The sequence below is a fragment of the Rhinolophus hipposideros genome (assembly GCF_964194185.1).
Source record: "Rhinolophus hipposideros genome assembly, chromosome: 24".
NCBI lineage: Eukaryota > Metazoa > Chordata > Mammalia > Chiroptera > Rhinolophidae > Rhinolophus > Rhinolophus hipposideros.
The window spans coordinates 3,905,792-3,928,976 of record NC_138070.1 but is presented as its reverse complement, the minus strand read 5'-3'; the positions used below and the strand labels follow the sequence as shown (position 1 = coordinate 3,928,976).

Sequence of the window (23,185 nt, the reverse complement as noted above, 5' to 3'; positions counted from 1 at the left end):
ATGTAACTGTCGGTCAATAGTTACATAAATAGATCTTCAGGTTGTTTACTTAGTCCCACCCTAGGGCATTTCTTGAGTATTATCTAAGTGTAGAAATGAGCTAGCAAACATATTCCAGTTGCTTCCAAAGAGGGAAACATAAAAGCAAACAGAAGCAATTTCTGCTGGCCTTTATCTTCCATTTTCACTGGAGAGGAGCCATTCAGGGAAGCAAGGCAGAGCAAGGTGCCCTAAGGGACAGTAAAACCTACTTCTTAGTCTGAAACAATCTATAGTACTTTACGAGAAGCTAAAAAAGGTCCAAGGCTAATTAGGCCATCAACTCTCAATCCAAAATACCGAATTTTAGAAGAAAGGAAACTTAACCTCTCTGAAAATGAATACCAAATACTGAGGTTATCCTGAATTCACAACAATCCTGGATAAAGAAACTGAAGTTGTAGGAGCCTACAATTCCTATTTGTACTTGTATTTAAGAAATTCAACGAGTCAGTTATCAGAGCATCCCCAAGAGTGAGGGCACCAAGAAAAAGGACATCATTTTAAGAAGTGTAAGCATTCAATGATCACTATAGAAACCTTTTGCTAAAAAGAATGCTCACCATTACAAAGTGGAATACCACACTTTTGTATGTATAAGTAGATAAAAACGCTAGGACATTATACAGCAAAGAGTTAAAGGCACTTATCTCTAGACAGTGAATTTTGGGTGATTTTTCCTTAAAAGAAAACACCTCTATTTGGGTACGACCTAAAGCTTCGTTAGTGAACGTACATTTATAGTCAAAAAAATTATAAAGCGATTTCTCCTTAAAAAGAGAATCACTAACTAACCACTAGTGAAGTGGTATCATGTGTTTTAATTATCGTTCCAGAGTCGTCTATGGTTGCTAGCATCCTGATCAGTTTACCAGAACCAAGAAGACTTAATAGGAAGGCAATTTTTACAAAAGGAGCAATTTAGCGTCCCCAAGGTATGCAGAGATGACCGTGCCCTGCACGGAGGACTTCCCGACCGCATGCATTACACATCCTGTATTTCTCTGACATTATCCATCATAAAACACAAGGTCCATCAACAGTTCTTTAGATGCTGACAGCCATTTCCTTCTGGAAGAACGTACAGCCTGACATTAGAGTCGTAATAGATGTGATTAGAGACACTGCAATTAGACATGGAAATACGATCCGTGGCTGTCTGGGAAGTCAGCAGCCACCGGAGGCCTCCATCATGGGCTTATTAACCGTGTTCTCTGCAGTCTGATTAGCTCATCCTTTAAGAGTTTCTATTTGGCTTCTATTTAAAACCCACGTCATGTGTCTGCACACTGGGAGGGGCTTGTACCCGCTGTGTGAAAATGTCCCAAGAAAGCCAATCTGTGTTTCAGGTTGTCTAAAGTGTCTCTAAGTGGGCTGGGCAGGCCAAGGTGGGCAAACACATGAGCTCCCTCGGTCTGGAATGGTACCTTCTGGAAGTGCCTTGGGCCTCCTGGAAAACTGGGTGGCAAGTGTCAGAAAGCCCACACCCTGTGGCTCACCTCACCACTGCAGAAGGCAGGAGCCCAGCACCTCATCTCCCAAGCAGGAGGGACTGCTGTCTGGGCATGATGCCAGCACAGTCTGCTCAGCACTTTCGATTTCAAAGAGGAAATCTTAAAACTTGCCCCTACGGAAGGAGGCGGTCAAGTGGCCAGTGGAGCTGGGGCGGCTCTGCGTGGCCCTTCCCGCTCTCGCTGTGACCTCCTCCTGCCCCCTCCAGGATGACTGTCCCCCAGGGATCAGCCGAATAGCCTCGTTTCATCAGCTGAGAATATTTACAACTAACCAGATGTGCTGTCTGTGAACTTCTAACAAGCTTGTCGTTTACCAAGATGATCCTGCGCCAACAATTTAGGGATATACAAATCTCACGGCTCACCACACAAAGCGTTCTACTCAGTGATAGCTTCCTGTAAATGGAAGGGAAAATAAGTAGATATCACCTGCTTATTTAGTGTTTCCATTTCTGTATCTGAGGACAATTACTGCAGATTTGAATTGTCCACAAGTTGGTAACTAAAAGATACAGTCACCCAAATGCCAGACTGTCTTTCTACACTAATGAAGTAGGAGAGACTTCTTAATCTTAGTGCTTGCTGATCACTACCTAAATTGTATTTCCGAGGTTGAGAAAACGTGTTCACTTGCTTTCAAAACCTCTCTCTATATGGTTTGCCAAACAGATGAACCATTTCAATTGATTTAACTGACAGGGCTTCTTTTATCCATTTTGCAGGCCTAATTATAGTATAGGTTTTAAGGAAAGAAAGGTGTTATTAACTGAAGTTCTCTTCATTTTAATTTAGCCATTGTTTCTTTTATTACTTACAAAGAAGTAAAATAGTTGTTTCATGAGAGCTAATAGAACACGTTTAGCTCAACCCTTATTGGGTGTTTGAGCTGATTACCATTTACAAAGAGAAGAGACTTTGTCCTGTGATAGTCAGAAAAGTTCTGCGCGGCCCCAGCCATGTGCTTTTGGACAGCGTTATCCTTTAGCGAGGCAATCAAGCTAAAACAAGTCACCTCTGACTTCCCGTCTCCAGAATGGGCCCAAACGAGTTGTTTCAGAAGAGTTGAAACAGGAAGGACATTAGTGATCTTTGAAATGATTAAAATAGTCCAACAATAGTCAATTCAGTGACTCAAGTCACCATGGCCAGACACTTAATTTTAGTAATTACATATCCTCTGGTGATCACTAATAAAATACTTGTTTTTATTGGGGATTTATTTCTATGGAATAACAGCTTGAGTACCAATATTTTTTAAAAAATGAACTTATTCTTTGAAGAAGGCGTTTACCTAGGTATTCATTTCCCGTGACTTGTTTTGACGGCTTCAGCATGTCTACCTAAGGCTGCTTTACCGCTTGATTCTCCATGTAGTGATCTGACCGTGCCGGCATTGATTATTCACTTGTTTGAGAGTTTCTTTTCCATGAGTTGCAAGTGCTGTATAAATCAGGCACATTTCACTGATGACATCTCAGGCTGACTCCCCTAAAGTTCTTCCCACTCACAATGATTCTTTATTGTGTCAGAGAATGAGAGAATTCCCAGAATCCTACATTCTAGTGCTTCAGTGAATCGCACATTAAGTTCCAGGGGAGGACAAAAACTCCCCACAAAATACGATCCATTAAGAGGGTCTGTCGTGTAAAACAAACGAGCAATGGCTGAGAACCAGATGAAGCTGGTTAAGTGTGAGAATGACGCAAGGTAGGCAGGTTAGTTTAGAGCTTGTCTTGGCAACCAAATTTGGATGGTGTTAGATAAATGAGGCATTCGCACATTAACCCAGCAGAAAGAAACGAAAAGAAATACAAGTCAAATAAGAGAGAGGATAGATGTATTTCATACACGATCTGTCAGCTGTGGGAGGGGGGAAATTGGGCAAAGTGAGCAAGAGCTGTATTTTAGGCGCAGGATTTTTTAAAGGATGGGATGCAATTCAGTCTCATCTTTTTCTTATTGTCCTTTACCTTGTGAAAAGTCACTTTTCCCATTTGTACACGGCCTTTGCTTTGTTTCCCTCTTGTATATGCCCTCAATCTCCCATAATGGGTTTAATTATAATCCTTGGTTCATGACACATTCTTTCAGGGTCCACTTTTATTTATATGCTTTTTATAATAACCACCCGATGCAGCCACATACTGGGAACTTAGCAGTTTTGGTTTAGAGGGCCCCAATTTTCCATGTGAAGTCCAAGATTCCTAGGCTGAGTGTTTCAGCCCCTTGTGCTGGAGCCAGGTCAGGTGAAGCCTCTCGGCCACTCAGGAGCCTGCGCAGTTTGTTTCTCTTCCCAGTTTTTGTAAGGGGCAGGACCGTCACCTGGGGTTGTAAGGGGCAGACGCCGTTCTTGCTGGTTGTGGAGGAACGCGGAGCAGTTCCGATCTCTGTGGAACAGTGGATGCGTGCGCGCGTGCCCCATGATGTTTTTGGGGCTGCGGTCACTAATGGTGTTCCTGGCAATGGTGTGGGATGATAATCTGTCCCGTCTCTCCCTGCTCTGACCTCACACCCAGACACCTCTGGGTCAGTCTGAGGCATCTCGGCAAGAAAATACTCAAAAGGCATTTTTTTAATCATGAAAAACTGAAAATTATTCACGAAAATAGCAATTATGCCTATTATTACCAAGTGTCTATGTACCAGGCTCCTAGGTAATTACTTCTTTTTTTTAAAACCATCATGCAAGAGGTATGATTATACCTAGGGTTTCCAGGCAGGAATTCCAGCCCACTCTCAGGAATTATTTTCCACTTTCCCGTTCCCAAATCCCGAGATATAAACTGTTTTCTGTTCTCCACAATGATCGTTTCCACAAAGTGAGAGCCGATACTACCAACCACCTGGGTTCAAGGAGCCGATTTTCCCAATTTCCTGACCAACTTTTCTCAGGATTCGGGAACGGAAAAGTGAAAAAAAATTTCTGAGAATGGGCAGGAATTCCCACCTGGAAACCCTAATTATACCCTTAAAAAAAATTTTTTTTTTTATTGGGGAAGGGGTACAGGACTTTATTGGAGAACAGTGTGTACTTCCAGGACTTTTTTCCAAGTCAAGTTGTCCTTTCAGTCTTAGTTGTGGAGGGTGCCATTCAGCTTCAAGTTGTTGTCCTTTCAGTCTTAGTTGTGGAGGGCACAGCTCAGCTCCAGGTCCAGTTGCCGTTGTTAGTTGCAGAGGGCGCAGCGGAGTCGAACCGGCAACCTTGTGGCTGAGAGGATGCGCTCCAACCAACTGAGCCATCCGGGAGCTCAGCAGCAGCTCAGCTCAAGGTGCCGTGTTCAATCTTAGTTGCAGGGGGCACTGCCCACCACATCCCTTGTGGGACTCAGAGGAGTTGAACCGGCAACCTTGTGGTTGAGAGCCCACTGGCCCATGTGGGAATCGAACCGGCAGCCTTCGGAGTTAGGGCATGGAGCTCTAACCGCCTGAGCCACTGGGCTAGCCCTATACCCATTTTTTAAGGAACTAAGGCTTGGAGGAGGAAGACACTTGCCTAAGTTGACAAGTGCTAGGTACATGAGCTCAATGCAAATGTTTCTAGGGGCCTTTTCTGCCGCAGCCCTTCCGGAAGTGCTCTCCAGTTCCCACCATGTGGTGTTTGCAACCAGACCGTCTCATGGCAGCTCTGGGAGAAGGTGTGGGTTCTGTTTGTTCACTGTGCATTCTGGAATGTTCCATCCCCGTGGCCATTATAGAACGGAGCAGTAATGATGCTGTTGACAATGACATTAGTTGCATTTGCGTGGCGTACCGTGTGCTAGGTTCCATGCTGAGTGCTGGCCAGGCCTTGTCTCGCCAAATCCTCACAAAAACTCAATGACAGAGGTATTTGTTGTCTCCCCAAATTGACAAGCTGGGAAACTGAGGCTCAGAGAGCTTAGATTATTTGCCTTGTTGAGAGCACACACACACAGTAGCTCCCTCTCCCCTTTTCTTTTTAAGGAGGGAGAGATTGTGCTAACACAGGCCTACGTTTTTCATTGGAAAAGATCTAACCTTTGGCTCAGAATTTTGGCTGAATCTTAAAGCATCCAATGACAAGGTTTCACCAGGGCTTCTCCATCGGGTGCAGTCCAGATGAAAGTGGACTGTGTAGGTGAGCTGCGCTCATCTGTGAGCGACAGCCACACAGTAGGGTCGGGATTAATCTCACAGGCTCTGGGTCCAGGCCTGCTCCTCATTAACTACACAACGTCAGGCAAGTTACATATAACTTCCTGTGCCTCACTTTCCTCATCCGCAAAATGGGTAAACAGTACCTACTTTATTAGGCTTGTTGTGAAGATTAAACGATTTTATCTGAAGAGGCGCTGTCCAACAGAACTTATTTCGATGACAGAATATTCCATTCTCTGCTGTCTAATAAAGTAGCCACTTGCCACACCGAGCATTTGAAATGTAGCTGGTGTCAAAAAAAACCAAGTTTTTCATTTTATTGAATTTGAATGAATTAAAATTTGTATAGCCCCATGTGGCTAGGGGCTACCACACTGGGCAGCACAGATGTAAAGGCACTTAAGAACTGTGCCTGGAACTGTGTTTGCTGCTGTCCTGAGGACTCCACGAGGGACAGTCATCCAAACGCATTTCCTCGGCTCCCACATACTCCCTCGCAGAGCCTGCCGTGGCCTCCTGTCCCTGCGCGCTCCCGGAGTAACTCCCGCGTTTATTCTACCTGCTGTTATCGTCAACATCACACTGTCCCACTTTAGTCCTGTCTTCATGGCAGTGATCGCTATCTAAATGAAGGTCATGTGTTTACCTTTCCTGCATTACTGGACTGTAAACTCCACGGGCACAGGTTTCTGTCTGCTCCCTGCTCTATCACCCGCACGCAGAAGAGTGAATGCCTGTCTCTAATCATCAGAGCTAGTCCTTTAAGAAAAGGGTTCTCTATAGTTGAGAATTAGTGGTGATGTCACCCAATCTCTGCTCTACAGCTACCCGCCCCCATCAGATAGGACATTTTGTACTGACAAACGTGAGAGGACTTGGAAATGCCCTTCTGACTGCCGTGCGACTAAGGTAGAGGAGCGGAGGATGGCTCGTTCATGCATGCCTTTGGGGAGTCTCTCGGTTTACACCTGGAAAAGTTATTTCTGTTATTAGCTAACCGTGTAAATTCTTAGAGCTGACGCTGTGGCACGGCATTAAACGCTAGGTGTGGCTCTGTCACCTGGAAATGGATGGAGGGCTTAGTTCACGCTGTAAGAACTTCTCAGAGGAGGTCAGAAATTCAGGAAACACTCATGCTGAGCTGTGACGGTGCTTTTCCTGGTCGTGATGAAATGAGAGAAACAAGGACAATGCAGCGAGTTTCTGCAAAGCTAACTTTATTCAATTCGAAGATAATTCTTTATCTTCATTTTAGAATTCTCCAGTTAGAAAACACCCTGTTCCATGAATTCTAAAAGCCTGGGCACCACTCAAATCACCAGGACAATGTGGTGATGGCCAGAAACTGAACATCATCATCGATGTTGTTTCTTTTATCTTTTGACGTTTACCAGGCCCGTTACCACAGGCCGGGGAACCAGTGCTCCTTTGACGGGAAGGATCACCTAGATTGGAAGACCGAGCAGCGTATGTTCTAAAGGCTGCGGACGCCGGCCTGTGCCTGCAGCCTGTCTGGGGATATGAGACGCGACTGCTCACGTACCAACGTATCTTCAATCCTCACGAGGTCTATACCACGTGCAGGGGCCTGGGGAAGGGGAACCCAGGAAGGTTCTCCCACCACGGCACCTGAGCCCTTCCTCCTTTACCTATCTGTCTCCCATTTGAGGCTGTGTGAGTCCCCGGCAGGCGGAGACCGTGTCCCAGTCCCTTTAGCACCGAGGAGGCTTCTGAGGCTTCTGGTCCCTCCCCCAATGGTGGAACGTTACTGTGCTCGATGAAGCTGTGTTCTGTCCCTGGGGAGCATTGACAAAGGCCAGTGCACGTCACTCAGAGGTGAGGGTCACTAGGTCCACATTTGGGATCTGCAGTCCGCAGTGTCACTTCAGCCCTCCTGCAGGGACTGCACAGTTCTGCGTGCTGAATACCAGTGTGCCCAGGACACACTGCAACCCCGGGAGGAAGACACTGGCCTCGCCTGCCTGACAACTTCTAACTTCGCTCAGGGACGGATAATCCGCTTTTCACTTGAGTTTCAGACTTGGGATGGTAACTTGCACAGGAAGATCCTGTGGCATCTGGAGCCCTCTTGGAAAGTCACTCTACTCTGACCACAGCCCACCGGCGGGTCGAGTTCAATGCGGCGTTCTAGAATTAGTGAAGGATCGCCCATGACTACTCTGAATTCTAGCCTACAACCACGGACGAGACACCGCAGCCCCTCCAGACAGCACTCAAACCGATGGGCTGCAAGAAGGCCTCCCCTCTGGCTTTCTTTGTTCTTAGAGTCTTATTTTGTCTCCCGCTGAAAAGCCTGCCTTTGCCCACCTCTGGACTCGGTCCTAACGCCACAGCCTTACTAGACTGATACACCTTTCAGTCACAGATGGACTCGACTGCTTTCTTGATGGGAAAGAATCCCTCCCTTGAAAGCCAGCACACAATGCAGAGGTGAGGGAGGGTTCCATGTCCTTCCTCCCTGTCAGCAAAGTCTGGTTCCCCCTCACCTGCCTCTGTGCTCTCGGGCATGTTGGTAAGCTGAGAGGTGCTGCTGTGTTCCACCGGAACCTTCTGGTCTGGTCACCAGGACTGATCCAAATGATAAAGACGCTTCCCTACTGAAGATAAAACTTGGCCCCTCCTTGGAAAGGATGTGCCACACCTACAAACCCTGCGATAGTCTTGTCTGTGGGAACATAAAAGTAAAAACCAAAACAAACCTTTCTTCATTTTCTTATACATGCGCAAAACAAGTATTTCTAAAACCTGGATCTGCTCCCACGTGCCGGCAGCACGAGGGATAAACAACGGCAGTGCCTTTCACCGGGGTTGGTCCGTGTGACGGCTGGAGAGAGAGGGGTTAAAAGAACCTAACTGGTGCATCAACAGAAAGTCAGATTGGAAGCCCACGGAAAAACAGCCATCCGGGGATTATTATGCTGTGACAGTGATGGAAGTATAACTTGGGGAACCAGTGTTTTTACACCCATGTTACTCCAAAGTTGGTCCTTTCAGACTATAATGATACTCATTTGTGGATAAAACATGCAACTTTAAGGAAAGCAGTGTTGTAATAATACTGGGACTTATAATTTATATGTAGCAGCAATGAATAAGCAATGTCACATAAGAAAGTGGGCTCAAAAGGATGCCTTATAAAGCCTCTCACCTGTCCAGTAAATAAGAAGACCACAGGGTGCATTTAGAACCAGGTTGGGAAGGAAATCTGAAGAGTGAAAGTAACGCATCTTCTGCAGATCTCAATTTAATATCTTAAGTGTTGCCAAAGAAGCAACAAAAACTGCAGCAGGGTATGATGTGCCTGAAACACCATGTATGTGAAGTGTTCTTCTGCCTGTTTTCTCTCCCTTATTTTAAGCTTTAAGCATTCCAGGTTGGCTCTGTGTGCTAACCAGTGGAATTTCACTGCTCAGTCACAGGAATTTGGCTAATAGAATCTTCGTACAAAGGAGGAAACTTATTCCCTCTTTCCTACAGCTACAGAAGAGTGGACACTTCTTGCTTCATAAAGTTATTTCTGATAAAGTGGTAAACTGGGAATAATCATGAAAGTATCAGTCTGAATCTGCTCTCCAGTGTGGAGACTTGCGCAAAAATATAAACTCCTGTGTTCTGATTAACAAAGAAGTCCTTTAAGACATCTGTGCAATGCCTTCAGAGATGGTGGCGAGGAGCCGGAAAACGTAACCTTTAACCTCTAAAAAGGCTGCTTTCTAACTGGCTGCCTTACTTGGTTATAATAGTTATAATAGTTACATCTGTGATTTTTGCTTGAAAATTTGTTGTCCTGGTTATAATAGTTATAATAGTTACATCTGTGATTTTTGCTTTCCCCTGAAGGAATAAATACTTGGAAGGTTTCATTTTTTCATGTTGTTTGGTTGGCCAGGAGAACTTGATATTCTGATCTTTTCCCTTCGTGCATAAAGTATAATAGTGTTTTTCTTTTTCAAACTAAGTCTGAGAGTCTTTGTCTAATTTAAGTCATGACACCCAAATTCAGCTGGTGGACAATAGGCACAAAGCGTGAAACTAACTCGTCTGATAAAGAACAAAAGAGAGGACGTATTTTAAAAAGGGTTTTTAAAAAATTAAGTACATTCATTCAGAATTGTTTTTTTCCTTCTAATTTCTTCCTAAGTCGGGGAGGTCAGATGCTGGTTTAACTCAACTGGCTTCATGACCATTATGCTCCCCTTACAGCCTGTGCAGGGAGCATTTGTGCTGGGTGTCCTGGTGTTCACTGCAAACTGCTCGGCTCCTTGCCTCGGAGTCCTAACCCTACTGACCCACTTAATACATGTATTGTGATTGACAGTCAGTAGCCTACCCTTTGTTGTAACAGATGGATCGTCATTCCTATTGTTGATAAATTATCATTCCCAAGATTGGCTTAGCACAAATAGGACACGTCTCTTTCTTCCTCAGACACAAAGCTCCAATTCACTAATCTTTTCAGCGCCCTGTAATTCTGCTTCTCTCCAGCTTTGCTTTACCTTCAGCTGCCTACATATAACAACACAATACAGACATGCTGAAAAAAAGTCCAAAGCAACTTAGTGTAGGTGGATATGACTGGACTTTTTGCTGTGAAAGTTGAGTCATATTTGAGTAATGAAATAAATAGAAAGTAAAATGCAGTGCGAGCACAAGAACCAGCCCTTAATCAGTATCTTTCAAAGAGTCATTTCAGCAAAGAAAAAAAATCTATTCACCTTCACAACCTGCTGACTATCAAAAGCATGACTGACATCATTCCATTTTTACAGAGTTTTAAAAAGACTCCTGCTTGCCTTCATAGCAAAACATTCTTGATTAAATGTTTATTAGAGAAATTGAAAGTCAGGAAGAAATACAAATCAGGTATCATTAAAAAGAGTTGTAAATGAAACATCGAATGTGAGAGTGCTTTATCAGCTGTAAAGCCCCATACAAATGCAAAGTGAGGTTAGAATCCTTTTTGATTGATACCAGGCTGGCTTCTACCCAAGGGAAAACCTGAGGGAAGGTGTCTGCTGGTGTCCTTATGCCCACAACTGTACAAGCCAGTGTAAGAAATGAAAAAGAACCACAATGCCCTCCAATGCAGTCCACTGGAGCCCCAAGGCGCCCCCCTCAGAAGCCCTCAACACGGCTGGGGGAATGCCTCCTGGTAGCCATGCCGGCCCATCGATGGGATCAGGCTTATGTGGAAATCCACAGGGGAAAAGAAGCGCCTTCCTCTTCCCACGCCTGAAGGCTCTCATCATAAGTAACTTTTGCTTTTATGGCAAAGTGAAATCTGTCTTCCTATCAGCACTACTCATCATCCTCTTCAGTGACTCTAAATACACAGAATCCCTTTGCTGCAAGTCAGACCCTAAGTATTTGAAGACAATTAAGACCCATTCACTTCCCTGCCCAAACCTTTCTGCAGGTTTTAACACCAAAGCTGGAGATGTGAAAACTGGTGTCATTACTAGTCTGGAATGTCAATCTGAGGCAAACATTTACTGCACCCTCGGTGTGTGAAGCACATAAAGGCACCTAGCAGCTGCCCTTTAAGGATATTCAATGCAGCAGATCAAATTAATCTTAGTTAAGAAACGTGTGCCCACTACATATTAGGAACTTTCTATGGCTGACCTTGTTCCAGATACGAGAAAAGAGGCCCATGCCTTTTCTTGCCAGAAATATGAGAAATACTTTATAATATAAAAATAATTATTTCTTAAAAGCATCAACACTGTTATTCACCTCAGTTTTGTTACAAACTCACTCCATCAATTAGGTAATGATAAAATGAATTTACCCAACGAATAACAGCTGGAGTTAAGAACCCAAATGAATGATCTTATAAGTAAAAGGATTCGTTTTTTAAAAAACAACAGTAAAAATATCTAATTTTTAAGAAACCTGTTTTAGATTGATGTATTTATATGTGCTACTGTAAAAATCTGGCACAATTGTTCTGTACTTTAGATTTTAAATATACCTAAACCAAATTTACTGAGTAATTATAACGTGATGCACACAAATAAAAACTATTTTATTTTAAGGTTTTTCAGAAATATGTATATGTAAACACACTCACATATATGTATACATATATATCACAAACCTTAAAATCTTCCAAAAATATATCACGTAAGATGAACATTTAGCCAAAAGAAATACATAAATTCAAAACGTCTTTGAAAGTAAAAATTACTTTACATGTTAGCATCTTTTTCCTTGCAATCCAATGGCAAGAAAATGCAGGCTAGTTCTCCACTGTGCAAAAAACGAATCATTTAATAAAACAACAACAATGTTCTTTAAATAAATTTCAAACTTAAAAGTCTTTTAAAAAGGCAATTCTAGCTTTAACACTCTTACAGGTAGGTTTCTGGAAATGCGTAACACACTAAAGTATTACAGCCTGGTAGCTTGTATTTTGTTATAAAACCGGTTACTGCAACCTAAATTACAGAGATGGTTATTTCCTCTTAGGCCACTTCATTTTCATCATTGCAACAGATCATACTGCTAAACATCGAAGATTGAAATTAAACAATACAGGTCAGCACGAAAACCTAAGTTAGATAGATAAACTAGAGTAGTAACGCCCTGGAGCCGACGGCAGCCCTGTAGCCAAGCCTGGCACTCTGCTGCATATTTGCATTATGCTCAATTTCGTGAATCACAAGCCAATAGTTATTTAGGGTGAACTAAAGCCCCTATCAAAGCTTCAAAGTCTGGAAGGTAGAGTACTTACGTAAAGGGTTATCGGGACAGGAGACAATGCAACTTATCGGGGAAGGTGTCTAACGTCCGGAGGGTGGTAACACGCATTTTAAAAGGCGACGTGGACTCAGACGGCCGCCTCCCCACAGGATCCCAGACAAAGCAGGGCCAGGCCCTCGGGCGCTCCCGGTGCACCTGCAATGCGGATCCCTCGGCCCACAATCCCGCCCCGGGGCTCGCAGCGGCGGCCCCTGGGCCGGCCTCTGCTGCTCCCCCAGATTGGCCGGGGTGCGCGGTGCGACCGGTCCGCAGCCTGGACCGGAGCCCGGGCAGGGGCCTCCGCACGCCGGGCGGGAAGCCCCGCAGGCAGCGGCGCGAGGGTCGCTGCGCCTCACTTCTGCTTTCCTTTGCAGCACTTCGTTGACCCCCCGAGTTGTTTCCGCCAGGGGACACCCTTCCTCACCCCCGAGCCCTGGGGATGGGGTGGGGGACACCCTCCCCCTGCAGTGAGGGCTTCAAAAATAATTCCAATGAATTCCCGCCCCGACAGGCGACCCCGCCGCCCGCAGAGCCTCCCCGCAGGTACCGCCAGGTGAGCGGGGCTGGACTCGGTCACACCTCGGGCCCCGCCTCACCTGCGGGCGCGGCAGCCGCTGTCCTTCAGGCGTGTCCCCCCCTCGGCGCGATCCTCGGGGCGGCGGCAGCGGGGCCAGCGGCCCATGGGCGGGGCGGCGGGCGGGGCTGGCTCCCGGCTCCGGCCCTGCCCCGGCCGGGCCGCCGAGGGAGGTCAGTGGGCGCCACCCGCCGAGCGCATCTCGCCGGCTCCCACCCGAGCGCTCGCCGCGGTGCACCCTGGGAGCGAGGGCCGGGGCGGAGAGGCCCGGACGCGCTGACCAGGCGGGCGGCCGAGGCGCCGGCGCGGCGGCGGGTTTGTATTTGCTGGGTGGGGCGGGGGAGGCCGATCGATACTCACTTCGCGGGGAGGGGGCTACGTCCCCCTCCCGCAGCGGTGGCGGGCGGGGGAACCGGCCGGAGGGAGGGAGGGTCTGGCGGGTGGGACGCAGGCGCACAGCTCAGGTGCGGCCGCACTGCGGTTGCCCTGGGTAACGCGGGCCCGGGCGGGGCGGAGGGAGGAGGAGCGAGGCCGGCGAGCGGGAGCGCGCGCGCGCCGGGCCTGCGGGGTGGGGGTGCCCGAGACCGGCCCGGGATTGGGGGGAGGGCGCGCGCGGCGGCCGAGGGGCGGGGGCAGAGGCGGGGGGCAGGGGCGAGGGCCTAGCGGCGCGCATGCGTGCGGCCCCGGCTCCCCCGGGGCTCGCCGGCCTCGTGCGTGCGCACGCGCGCTGTCCCCCGGAGGCGTCTGGGTGTGCGGAGCGCGCGCGCGCGGCTCGGAGGCGCACCTGTGAGGTGTCCCTTGAGGAGAGAGAGGGAGGGTGGGTGCGTGGAGCCCGCGGCCTGGGGCGCTTCATCCCCTCACTTGGAGTGAGTTCTGCGGCGGCCCGGCTGCAGTCTCTTTATTTCTTTTCTGGACCGAGGCGGGGACGCGGGGGGCAGGGGAGCGGGCTCGGGGTGGGCAGGAGGATGAGTGGATTAAAGAAAAGAAAAACAGCCCATCACTTAGGAGGGGCCTCGAGCCGGGGCCGGCCCCCGGGCATCTGGGGGGAAGGTCAGAGCGGCTCCGCGCCGCCGGGCGGCCTGGCGGCTGCGGGGCAGGCCCCGCGGGGCAGCCTGGGCTCGGGCCTCCGCGAGCCGCCGTCGGGCCGCGGTGCCGGCAGCGGGAGCCGGGAGCGGGCTTCACAGATGGCGGCCGGGTGCGCGGCGCAGGCTGGGCAGCGGCGGGGGCGAGGCCGGGCGAGGCCCCGCGGGAGCCGGACTCCCGAGCCGCGCTCCATTGTTGTAGCCGAGGGAAGGGGGAGCAAAGCAGCGTTCGGGGCCGTGGAGCCGCGCCCTGGAGCCTTTCCAGGCGGGTCCCGGGAGAGGCGGTAATGGCCGCGCCGTGGGAGCGGGGCGCCGGGCGGTGCGGCGGCGAAGCCTCGCTGCACGGTGTGTGTGGTGTTTTTCAGAGCGCCTGGCGTCCCCGCGGAGCCCCGGGAGCGTCCTGCTCAGGTGAGGAGCAAGCCTTCGCGCACCCAGCGCGGGACGCCGCTGCCGCCGGACGCCTCCATTGTTTGACCGCAGCCGGGGCCGGCGTCTCCCCAGGTAAAGTGGCTGGCGGCGCAGGCTGCTCGCTCGCAGCTCCCACGTCCCAGGGAAGCCTCTCCTCTTGCAGGACTGGACTGCAGCTTTCTTCCTGTCCGCTGCTTCTGGTTAACTCAGTAGGTCCACCTCGCAGACATTTTCCCATCTGGATTAATCTTCCCGCATCTCTGCCAAGTCGCCTCTCATTTCCCTCAAAACTCAGCTCCTTTGTGAAACCCTCCTTTGCGAACTCCCGGCAACTAAATCTGCCCCGGAGGGGCCTGCTCCGTGCTCTCCTGGTTGGTAGTTTGCTTATTGGTTGTCTTACTGCAACAAAGAAGACTGGATGCTAGAGAGAAGAACTCTGAGCTGTTGGTTTTTTAAAGGAACGTTCTGTGATGGTTTGTTGTTTTAAGGGGATCGAACAGTTTTTGTTTTGGGGGGGGGGGCTATTTTATAGATCATGTTTCTTCTCCATTTCTACTCTATTTTTTAGAGTAGAAAAATGATCCGGTTCAACCCACAGGTTAATTTTAAAATTATAAATTAAGATTAGTAAAGTAATACAAAAATTAAAACATCACAGAGATGGTTAAAGGCTTTGACTCCCAACCCCTGTCTCCAGAGGTAACAACTGTTATGTTTGGTGCGTGTGGACTTGCACTACCTTTGTTTTAACGAGTACTAATGTAATTTTTCAATTTTAGCGTATAAGGCGTTAACTCATGTTGAAGAACCGCTGCCTTATGTTCCATAGTTTGGGTAGACATAAGTTATTTAGCCATTTCCCGGCCTGGCGGCAATTTTAACTTTTTCACCAAAAACAGCTTTTTTGGTGTTGGTTCTTTGGTGAAATGAAGTTTTAGTGATGGTAGCACAGAGACCAGGCATTTAGGATGTAGGTTCTCTGGTTAAGAACTTCATGCGAGAGCCCCCGCCTCGCCCCTCGCCCACTGTCAGTATGACTACTATCAAGTCCTGTGACCTTGGTGAGGACACTTCATCACTCAAAGCCTCAGTTTTCTTTTCTATAAATGGTGATAATACCTGCTCTATTTACTCCACAGAGTTCAATGATACGAAGTATGTGATTTGTAAAGTGGTGTATAAATGTTGGTTTTCTTAGCCTTTATGACCCAAAAGGATTTTTTATTTGCAGCATAATTTATGTTTTCTTTTTTGACCAGATGTATGTATTATAGAATAGTATAGATAACCACTCCGAATGCTTTTTAATTCGTGATTTTGTTATAAGTAATTTTTATCAAGTACTGTTAATACATTAGACTTCCTAAAGACTTTCATAAAGCACATTTTTTTCTAGTGCTTTATATGCCTTAGAAAATAAGGCACATAAATTAGTTGACTATGAATAAAGTATCAGCAAATTGGACACTGTAAAACAAAACTCAAAATATTCAAACAAAACTTATTTCCTAGTGATGTAAGGTTGTATGTGTGTTTTCCTATGGCAGCAGCAGAGTCATTTTAGCTCATATGTTCTTCAGGTAAAATGGATCCTTACAGAATTTGCACACAGTATCAAAAAGAGTTTAGCAATTTAAATATTGATTGAATATGTAATAGATGTAATTTTAAGATATAAGAGATACAGTTAGGGGCTTTGTAGGTATTTTTCTTTCATTCAAATATGTGTATGAATGCTTGTAGTGTGGCCAGCAAAATCAACTTGTCCCTGTTCTCTTGGAGTTTATAATCTATGGGATGGAAGGGATCAGAAATTAAACACAGTCACACAACAGGGATAATCACAAATTGGTATCGGATATGAAGCTAAGTAGCACCAGTTATGAGAGATTATCAAAAGACGACCAAATTTTAGATTATGGAGAGAGTGCCCATGAAAGACCTTTTTGCAAAAATACGATTTGAGCTGAGATCTGAAGAGTGAGTCGGCGTTAGTGTAGAATGAAGCGGAGGAAAATTTTTCAGGCAGGGGAATGGCATGTGGGAATGTCCTGAAGGGGAAAATGTTTTGCCCATTCCAGGAACTGAAAGAATGACTTGTAGCTAGATTATGGTGGGTGAAGGGTAAGTGTGGCTAGGCAGGGGGCCAAATCATGTAGGGTCTTGTAAGGCAGGTTGAGGATGTTTTTATTTTATCCTGAGTGAAATGAGAAACCATTACAAGGGTTGGGTTTTAAGCAGGGAAATGACATAATCAGATTTACATTTTTAAACAACCACTCCAGCTGCTGCATGCAGAATGTGGGGGTGTTGTGGGGGTGGAGAGTGGAAGTGGGGGAGACTAGGCCATTTCAGAGGTCTACCTAGACGAAAGGTGATCTTTCCCTTGGAGTTTACATTGAAATTCAAACTACCAACTAAACTAAGGTCAAAGTCAATATTTGATTAAAAGAAAAAAATTCTCATTTCTTATTTTTAAAAAGTGGGACTAAAACAGCGCTTTTTTAATGCAAAAAGTACACATAAATGTTAAACTAATTACACTATAACTTAACAGAAAAGTATGAGTCAAATTAAAAATTGGGATATTATTTAACGTGGTTTTTACAAGCTATGTTAAAACAGTAATACATGAAGTAATACATGAGGTAAGGATCTAAAATGAAAAAATGGAAATGTTTGTAGATACTATTGGCTACAAAAATGAGAATAATAAAAACAGACAAAAATGAGGAAGTGACTGGATATATAATGCATGTGTAAAATTCGTAGCCTTATGAATACCAAAAATAACCTGGCAGAAACTAAAATGGAAAAAAAAACAAAACAGGCTCTGATTACAAATGCAACAAAAAACATAAAACATTTAAGTATAGCCTTATCAAGACAAGTGTTAATCTACATGAAGGAGACCATAAAATATCTGGAAAGATTGGAAAGACTGTCCTAAACGGAAGGACAGGCTATATTCCTGGATGTGATATTTAAACATAGAGATGCCCATTTTGGGGTGAACTGGACAGAATAACTATGAGTAATGAGGTGGGACATTTAAACAGAGGCACATTCATTTAAAACGATGTTGTACTGGCTTTAGAGTATCTGAACCACGGGTCACTGGAACCTATTCTGCACCCCAAAAATAAACTGGGAATGTAATAAATGATAATCATCAAGAATGCCCCCCCAAACCGTTAAGAAGATATGATCATAAGTAAATATTTAACATCCGGAAAAAAGAGTTCTTTATGCTGAGGTGAGCAAAGCACAGACTTCGCAGTCGTACATCCCCAAACTGGAGTCTTTTTTAAGTGAGGAAAATACACCCACCATGCAGGTGTTGTGAGGACAAGAGGTGTTGTCCTGTGGGGACACTCAGGTCTGTTATTAGTTAAAATTTGTATTGGACTGCATAAAAATTTAAAACTTTCTTAAGAAGTAACGGAACAAACCCCTAGGATTGAAAGCCAAACCACAAGTAAGAAAAGATTTGTGACAAACATAAATGAAGAGTTTGTATCTTCAATATGTCAAGAATGCATACAAATCAGAAAAATCTAAGAAAGCATTAGATTTTCAGAAAAATCTAAGAAAGCATCAAAGGAGCATTTTTAATACAGAAAGAACCTTTACATACCAAAGGTCTATATGGTAGAATTATCTTTAGGGATGCATTTGCAGAATGGTTAAGTTAGGATTCATTCACTGGGTGATATATAGCCATTAAAATGTTAATGAAGAAAATTATTTAATACATAAATATAATATATTAAAATGTTTATGATGGTGTTAAGTGGGAGAAAATCGGCACAAAATTACGTGATATGATTAAAATTTTAAACAAAAATCCTAACGATCCACAAAACCAGTGATGGAAAAATGTCTAGAAGAAATTAGATGAATATCTTACAAATTACGTACTTTGGGAAGTGGGATGTTGGATGATTTTAAAAAGTTTCCTTTTTTGTATTTTCCAAGATTGTGTGTATTACATTTATAATGGGACATTTAGTTTTTAAAAGTACATTATATCTGGGACATAAGTTAGCTGCACAGTTATTAAGTATGCACACCCCACCCCCGCCTCAGCCCCCACCTCCCCGGCAACTCCGATTCAAGCTGTTCTCAGTGTAGTTGTGTAGGACGCAGCTCCCTGGCCCACGCTGGTCCTATGAGCCAGCTGAGGCAGTCTGTCGGCCGCTTGCAGCAGCTCGGGGCAGCTCTCGCCGTCTGCCAGCTGCTGGCCGTAGCACACAGCGTCCGGGGCATCTCACATCAACCTCTGCTGCTCACGGCAGCCCAGCACCAGGGAGAGCCGTTGTTCACAATTTTAGCTGTAGAGGGCGCAGCTCACTGGCCCATGTGGGAATCGAACCGGTGACCTCCTTGTTAGGAGCATGGGGCGCCAACCACGTGAGCCACTGAGCCACCCGGCTGCCGGGTATAGGTACTTTTTAAAGTAGATTTGCCCTGTCATGTTAAAGCATGCTCTAAAATGTACTCTAAAAAACATATCTAAACTTGTTTTGAATGATGCAATTGGAATAAGTTTGAATGAATTTTATTGCTTCCAATATTTGGAGAAAAATTGCTTCCTAGCAATATGTGGAATAAAAGTCTCATTTCTGATTTTATACCAGTAGAATAAATGTAGAAACTTAAACATGGGCCGTGGGATTTCCTAGTTTGCTACTTGTTAACACTCTGTGTTTCTAACACAGAGATCCAGTCATAGAGAAAGTTGGATTTAACTCGTCTTTCAGGACGAGTAGGAGGTAGCCAGCGGGGCGAAGGGCAGCAGCATGGAGAGCGTGTTTGTTATGCTGGGCCTGCGAGAGTTTGGGCAGAGTGGGTGGAGCTCAGGGTACCTCGGGACGTGCTGTGTAGGTGAGGTCGAAGTGGTTACATAAAGGGCGGGGGGCTCATTCACTTACCAGGTGTTACTGGGGACCGGCAGGAGGTACTGTGGATTTTAGTAGCATGCAGTTTGGTGGCCAAGTGTATGTGATAGAGGAGAGGTATTAGAGCACATAAAAAGACATCGTACGTTGTCCACATTTGAAGGTAAGGGTGGAAACCAGGGAGCCTTCTCTAGAGAAAGCGATGTCTGAGGTGAGGCCTGAAAGTAACAGGATAGCCAGTGTGATGGCCTGGAAGTGAAAGGAGTTTGAGGGGAGGAGGAGAAGGTAGTGGTTGAGGCCTAGGAGCAGGCGAGACCTGGGGAGTTTGGAGAAGTTTGGTTTGGCTGGAACTAGAATCGAAGTGGGTGGTGGTGAGAGATGAGCCAAGAGAGGCAAATAGGAGTATACATTGTCCAGAGTTTAAAAGCCAGGAGTAAATTTGGAAATTACCTGAAAGTTAATGGGACTCATTGAATAACTTAAAGCAGGGTAATAACCCGTTTTGCATTTTAGAAATTGGACATCAGAGTGGATAATGGGTTAGAGGGAGGCAAGACTGGAGTAGTATTCCAGGGGAAGGTGACGGTGGCCTGAATTACCGCTGAGACAGTATATGTGGAGTGGTACATCGATTCAGGGGGACTTGGTGAGAAGGGGCGGGTGGATCATACCCAGTTTCTGGCTTGGGCTCCGGAGGGATGAGCAGACCCACTGACTATGGTTGGCAATAGAGTAGGCTTTCGTGAGGAGACGACAGGTTGAGATTTGGATACACTGAGTGTAAAATAAAGGGTTTGTAGGACATGTAGGTTCTTCCTGAAGAGACTTTGTAAAGAATGATTTTATACTGCATATACGTGCTTTGCTATGTGGACGACTGGCTGCTGTGCACAAATCCATTACTGAAATCAGTGTTTCTCTGTTGTTTAAGATTGGGGAATATGTGGACCGGCAGTATCTTCCGTGTGGAGTTATTTAAGACCACGTGACCCTCCCTTGGGGTAAATTGTGATTGTCCTTGGGGTTCATTGGGCTAAACTCTGCCTCCCTGAACAGGTGGTGGAGGTTTGTCTGAAGAGAGTAAGCGTCCTGTTGGTAGTCATCCCATTGTTAGTACTCTTTTCTAATGGGCGTGATTTCTGTTGATGTTGCCGAACTGGTCCCTTCTACATAGAGGCAGGTCCACACGGAGGCAGGCCCGGACACAGGCAGGGTGGCGCCCTGGCTCTGCATCCATCTGGAAGTGTCCACCTGGCCATTAGAATTTGTCTTAGTTCACTCAGGCTGCTGTACCAAACCACCACAGACCGGGCGGCTTCAACAATTTCTCATAGTTCTGGAGGCTGGGAAGTCCAAGGTCAGTGTTCCAGCAGGTCTCACTGCCTGCTTCATAGATCGCTGTCTTCTTGCTGAGTCCTGAGATGCTGGAAGGCGTGGGGCCCCTTTCATAAGGGTACCAATCCCATCCTGAGGGATCTGCCCTCAAGACCTGAGCACCTCCCAAAGGCCCCACCTCCAAATACCGTCACATTGGGGATTAGGTTTCAATATATGAATTGGGGGTACGTCACAGACCCTCAGACGGTAGCAGAAGCATAGATAGAGATTTGAGAATCATTTTCATTGTCCTTTTGACATGGCTGGTGTCAGCCAAGGGAGTGGGTGAGAACGTGTTGAGCAGAATGAGAAAAAGCTCAAAGCACAGGCCTGGGCACATCAAAGGGAAAGGTAGGGGTGAACGCGCCTACCAAAGAATTCATTAGAGAGGAAGGAAGATGCCTTAATCAGAGAACATCTGCTTGATAAAACCTATTCGAAATGGCGTCAGTGAAGGGAGATTTCTAAGAGTTACCACGGCATCCAAGGTCGTTTCTTGGCTGGGGCCCATAGAGTCTGGGGCATTGGCAGAAAGCAGTGCAGCTGCTCTCTCTGCCTTTGTCTCTGCTGAGTCTGTGACCCCTGCCAGCTCACTTTGTAGACAGTCTTTTCACTTCCCAATGTAAACTCTCAGGGAAGAGAACGTGATTGGCTCAGCTTCGATCCCACATTCAGCACCATTAGGTTCACTGTTGTAGGTCCCAAGCCTGGTGGGCCGAGGTGATGGCACCCTGGAGAGTGGGATCCTGGCGCCTGATGGGGAAATCCACTGATGGGCAGGACCAGTCGTTTAAAATAGTTCAGAGATGGGATAAAGCGAATAAGGAGTTGGGCAAACAGAAGTCATTTAACCTAGGTTGGTTTTTTTTTTTAACTAAAGTTTATTGGGATGGCAGTTGTTAGTAAAGTTACAATTTTAGCCCAGTTTTAAAGTATTACCACAGCTAGTCCACGGGGAAGAATCACAAGGTGGATAACCAGTGGCTATGGTAGATAGTCATCTGTATCTGGAAGAAGATTGGAAAAAGAGATTTTTAAAAAGTAAAATTTAACTTTGGCGTTGCCTCAGAAGCACTCAAAGTTTAATATTAAAAAAGCAGTAATTTATGTTGCTTTCTAACACTACAGCATTTCTATACCTTTATTCTAACTGGAATATACAGTGTCTCTTGTGTCACCTGATACATGAAATTCAGTGAAGTTATTCTAGAGCTCATTCATTTTTCATACCCCTGCAAGTTCATAAAATAATCATAGCTTGTTTCCACATCTTATTGTGCAGTGCCTTCCATGGTATTGTGACAGGTCTCGTGAAGAAGCCCTTGTAGCCAGAGCAAACCTCTATCCCAAAGATTATAAAGTCTGCCTCATGGGTAAATGGTAAAACAATTTGTAAAAGTAATCTGGACCCCTTTTCTTCTGTACAGTAAACCTCGTTAATGTCCCTCTGACTTTCAAAATTTTTAGATGCACGGTTCAAACATGTGGGATTAACCTTCATAGGATTTAGGACTTTCACTGATTCAGAGTACTTGACTAGCAAACGGAAGTCAGGTTTCTCACCCACTGTTTAGTGACTGCTTACTGCATCTCCATATTATGATAGGACTGGGAGCTGTTGGCCCCTGGACTCACTGCTAGAATCAGGGAGCCTGCACAAACATTGTACAAGTCTTCGTGATGCTTGCCAGGGAGTCATCCATAGTGAAATCCTTTTCAAGTTCCAATACCTTGGTGTCAATGTCCACTAGGGTTTCTGAGCAAGTGTTAGAGTGCCCTCTGGAGGCATTACGAACAGTGAAAACACAGACTCCTATGAAAGGCTTTCTTGAATTGCCAGAGTGGAGAAGCAGTGGACTGGATGCTTGAGACTGGGTGGGTGCCGTTCGGGAGCAGAGGAGAACCAGGATGGGGCCCATAGGAGCACTACCTCGTATTTATGGGGGTGCAGGAGCTCCTCACGCAGACTGAGAATGAGGCTTTATGTGGCAAGAGCAGAACGCAGAGCAGTGGAGTCAGCAGGGAGCCAAAGCAGTGTGGTGGGTGGTGTCTGGTAAAGTCAAGAGGGACAACTGCCCTTGGCTTTGGCCCGGAGGAGCTGCAGTGGTGTGGTGGTGGGCTGAGGAATGCATGGGAAGTAAACCGGTGGAAACCTGGGAAATGAAGAAGCCTAGATGGGGTGTGTGGTGGGGGGAAGTGTATGACAGCTGGAGAAGGCATAGGATTAACTGGTGGTTTCCCTTAAGATAGAAGAGACTTTGCATTACGTTTAAATGACGACGGGCAAAACAAGCGGAGAGAAAACAAAGTTGAAAGATGTGTGGGGTTGGCGGAGGAGGAGAGTTGGCTTTCAAGGTCCTAGCCTGGGATACTTGTTGAGGGAAGACTTCGCTTTTTTAGGGACTTGGA

General features: G+C 46.2%; 1 protein-coding gene across 1 annotated transcript in view; it reads left to right on the top strand.

Moving 5' to 3' along the window:
• Window positions 1-12,595: 12,595 nt before the first annotated feature.
• The window catches only part of LOC308492617 (uncharacterized protein), a gene marked incomplete at its 5' end in the record, with an annotated part of 176,933 nt that continues 166,343 nt past the window's right edge, over window positions 12,596-23,185 (top strand). Inside the window, 3 exons of the mRNA XM_081037784.1 lie at window positions 12,596-12,690; window positions 12,903-13,323; window positions 14,456-14,591. Of these exons, the coding sequence (XP_080893910.1) occupies window positions 12,596-12,690; window positions 12,903-13,323; window positions 14,456-14,591 (652 nt within the window). The remainder of the gene's footprint in view (window positions 12,691-12,902; window positions 13,324-14,455; window positions 14,592-23,185) is intronic.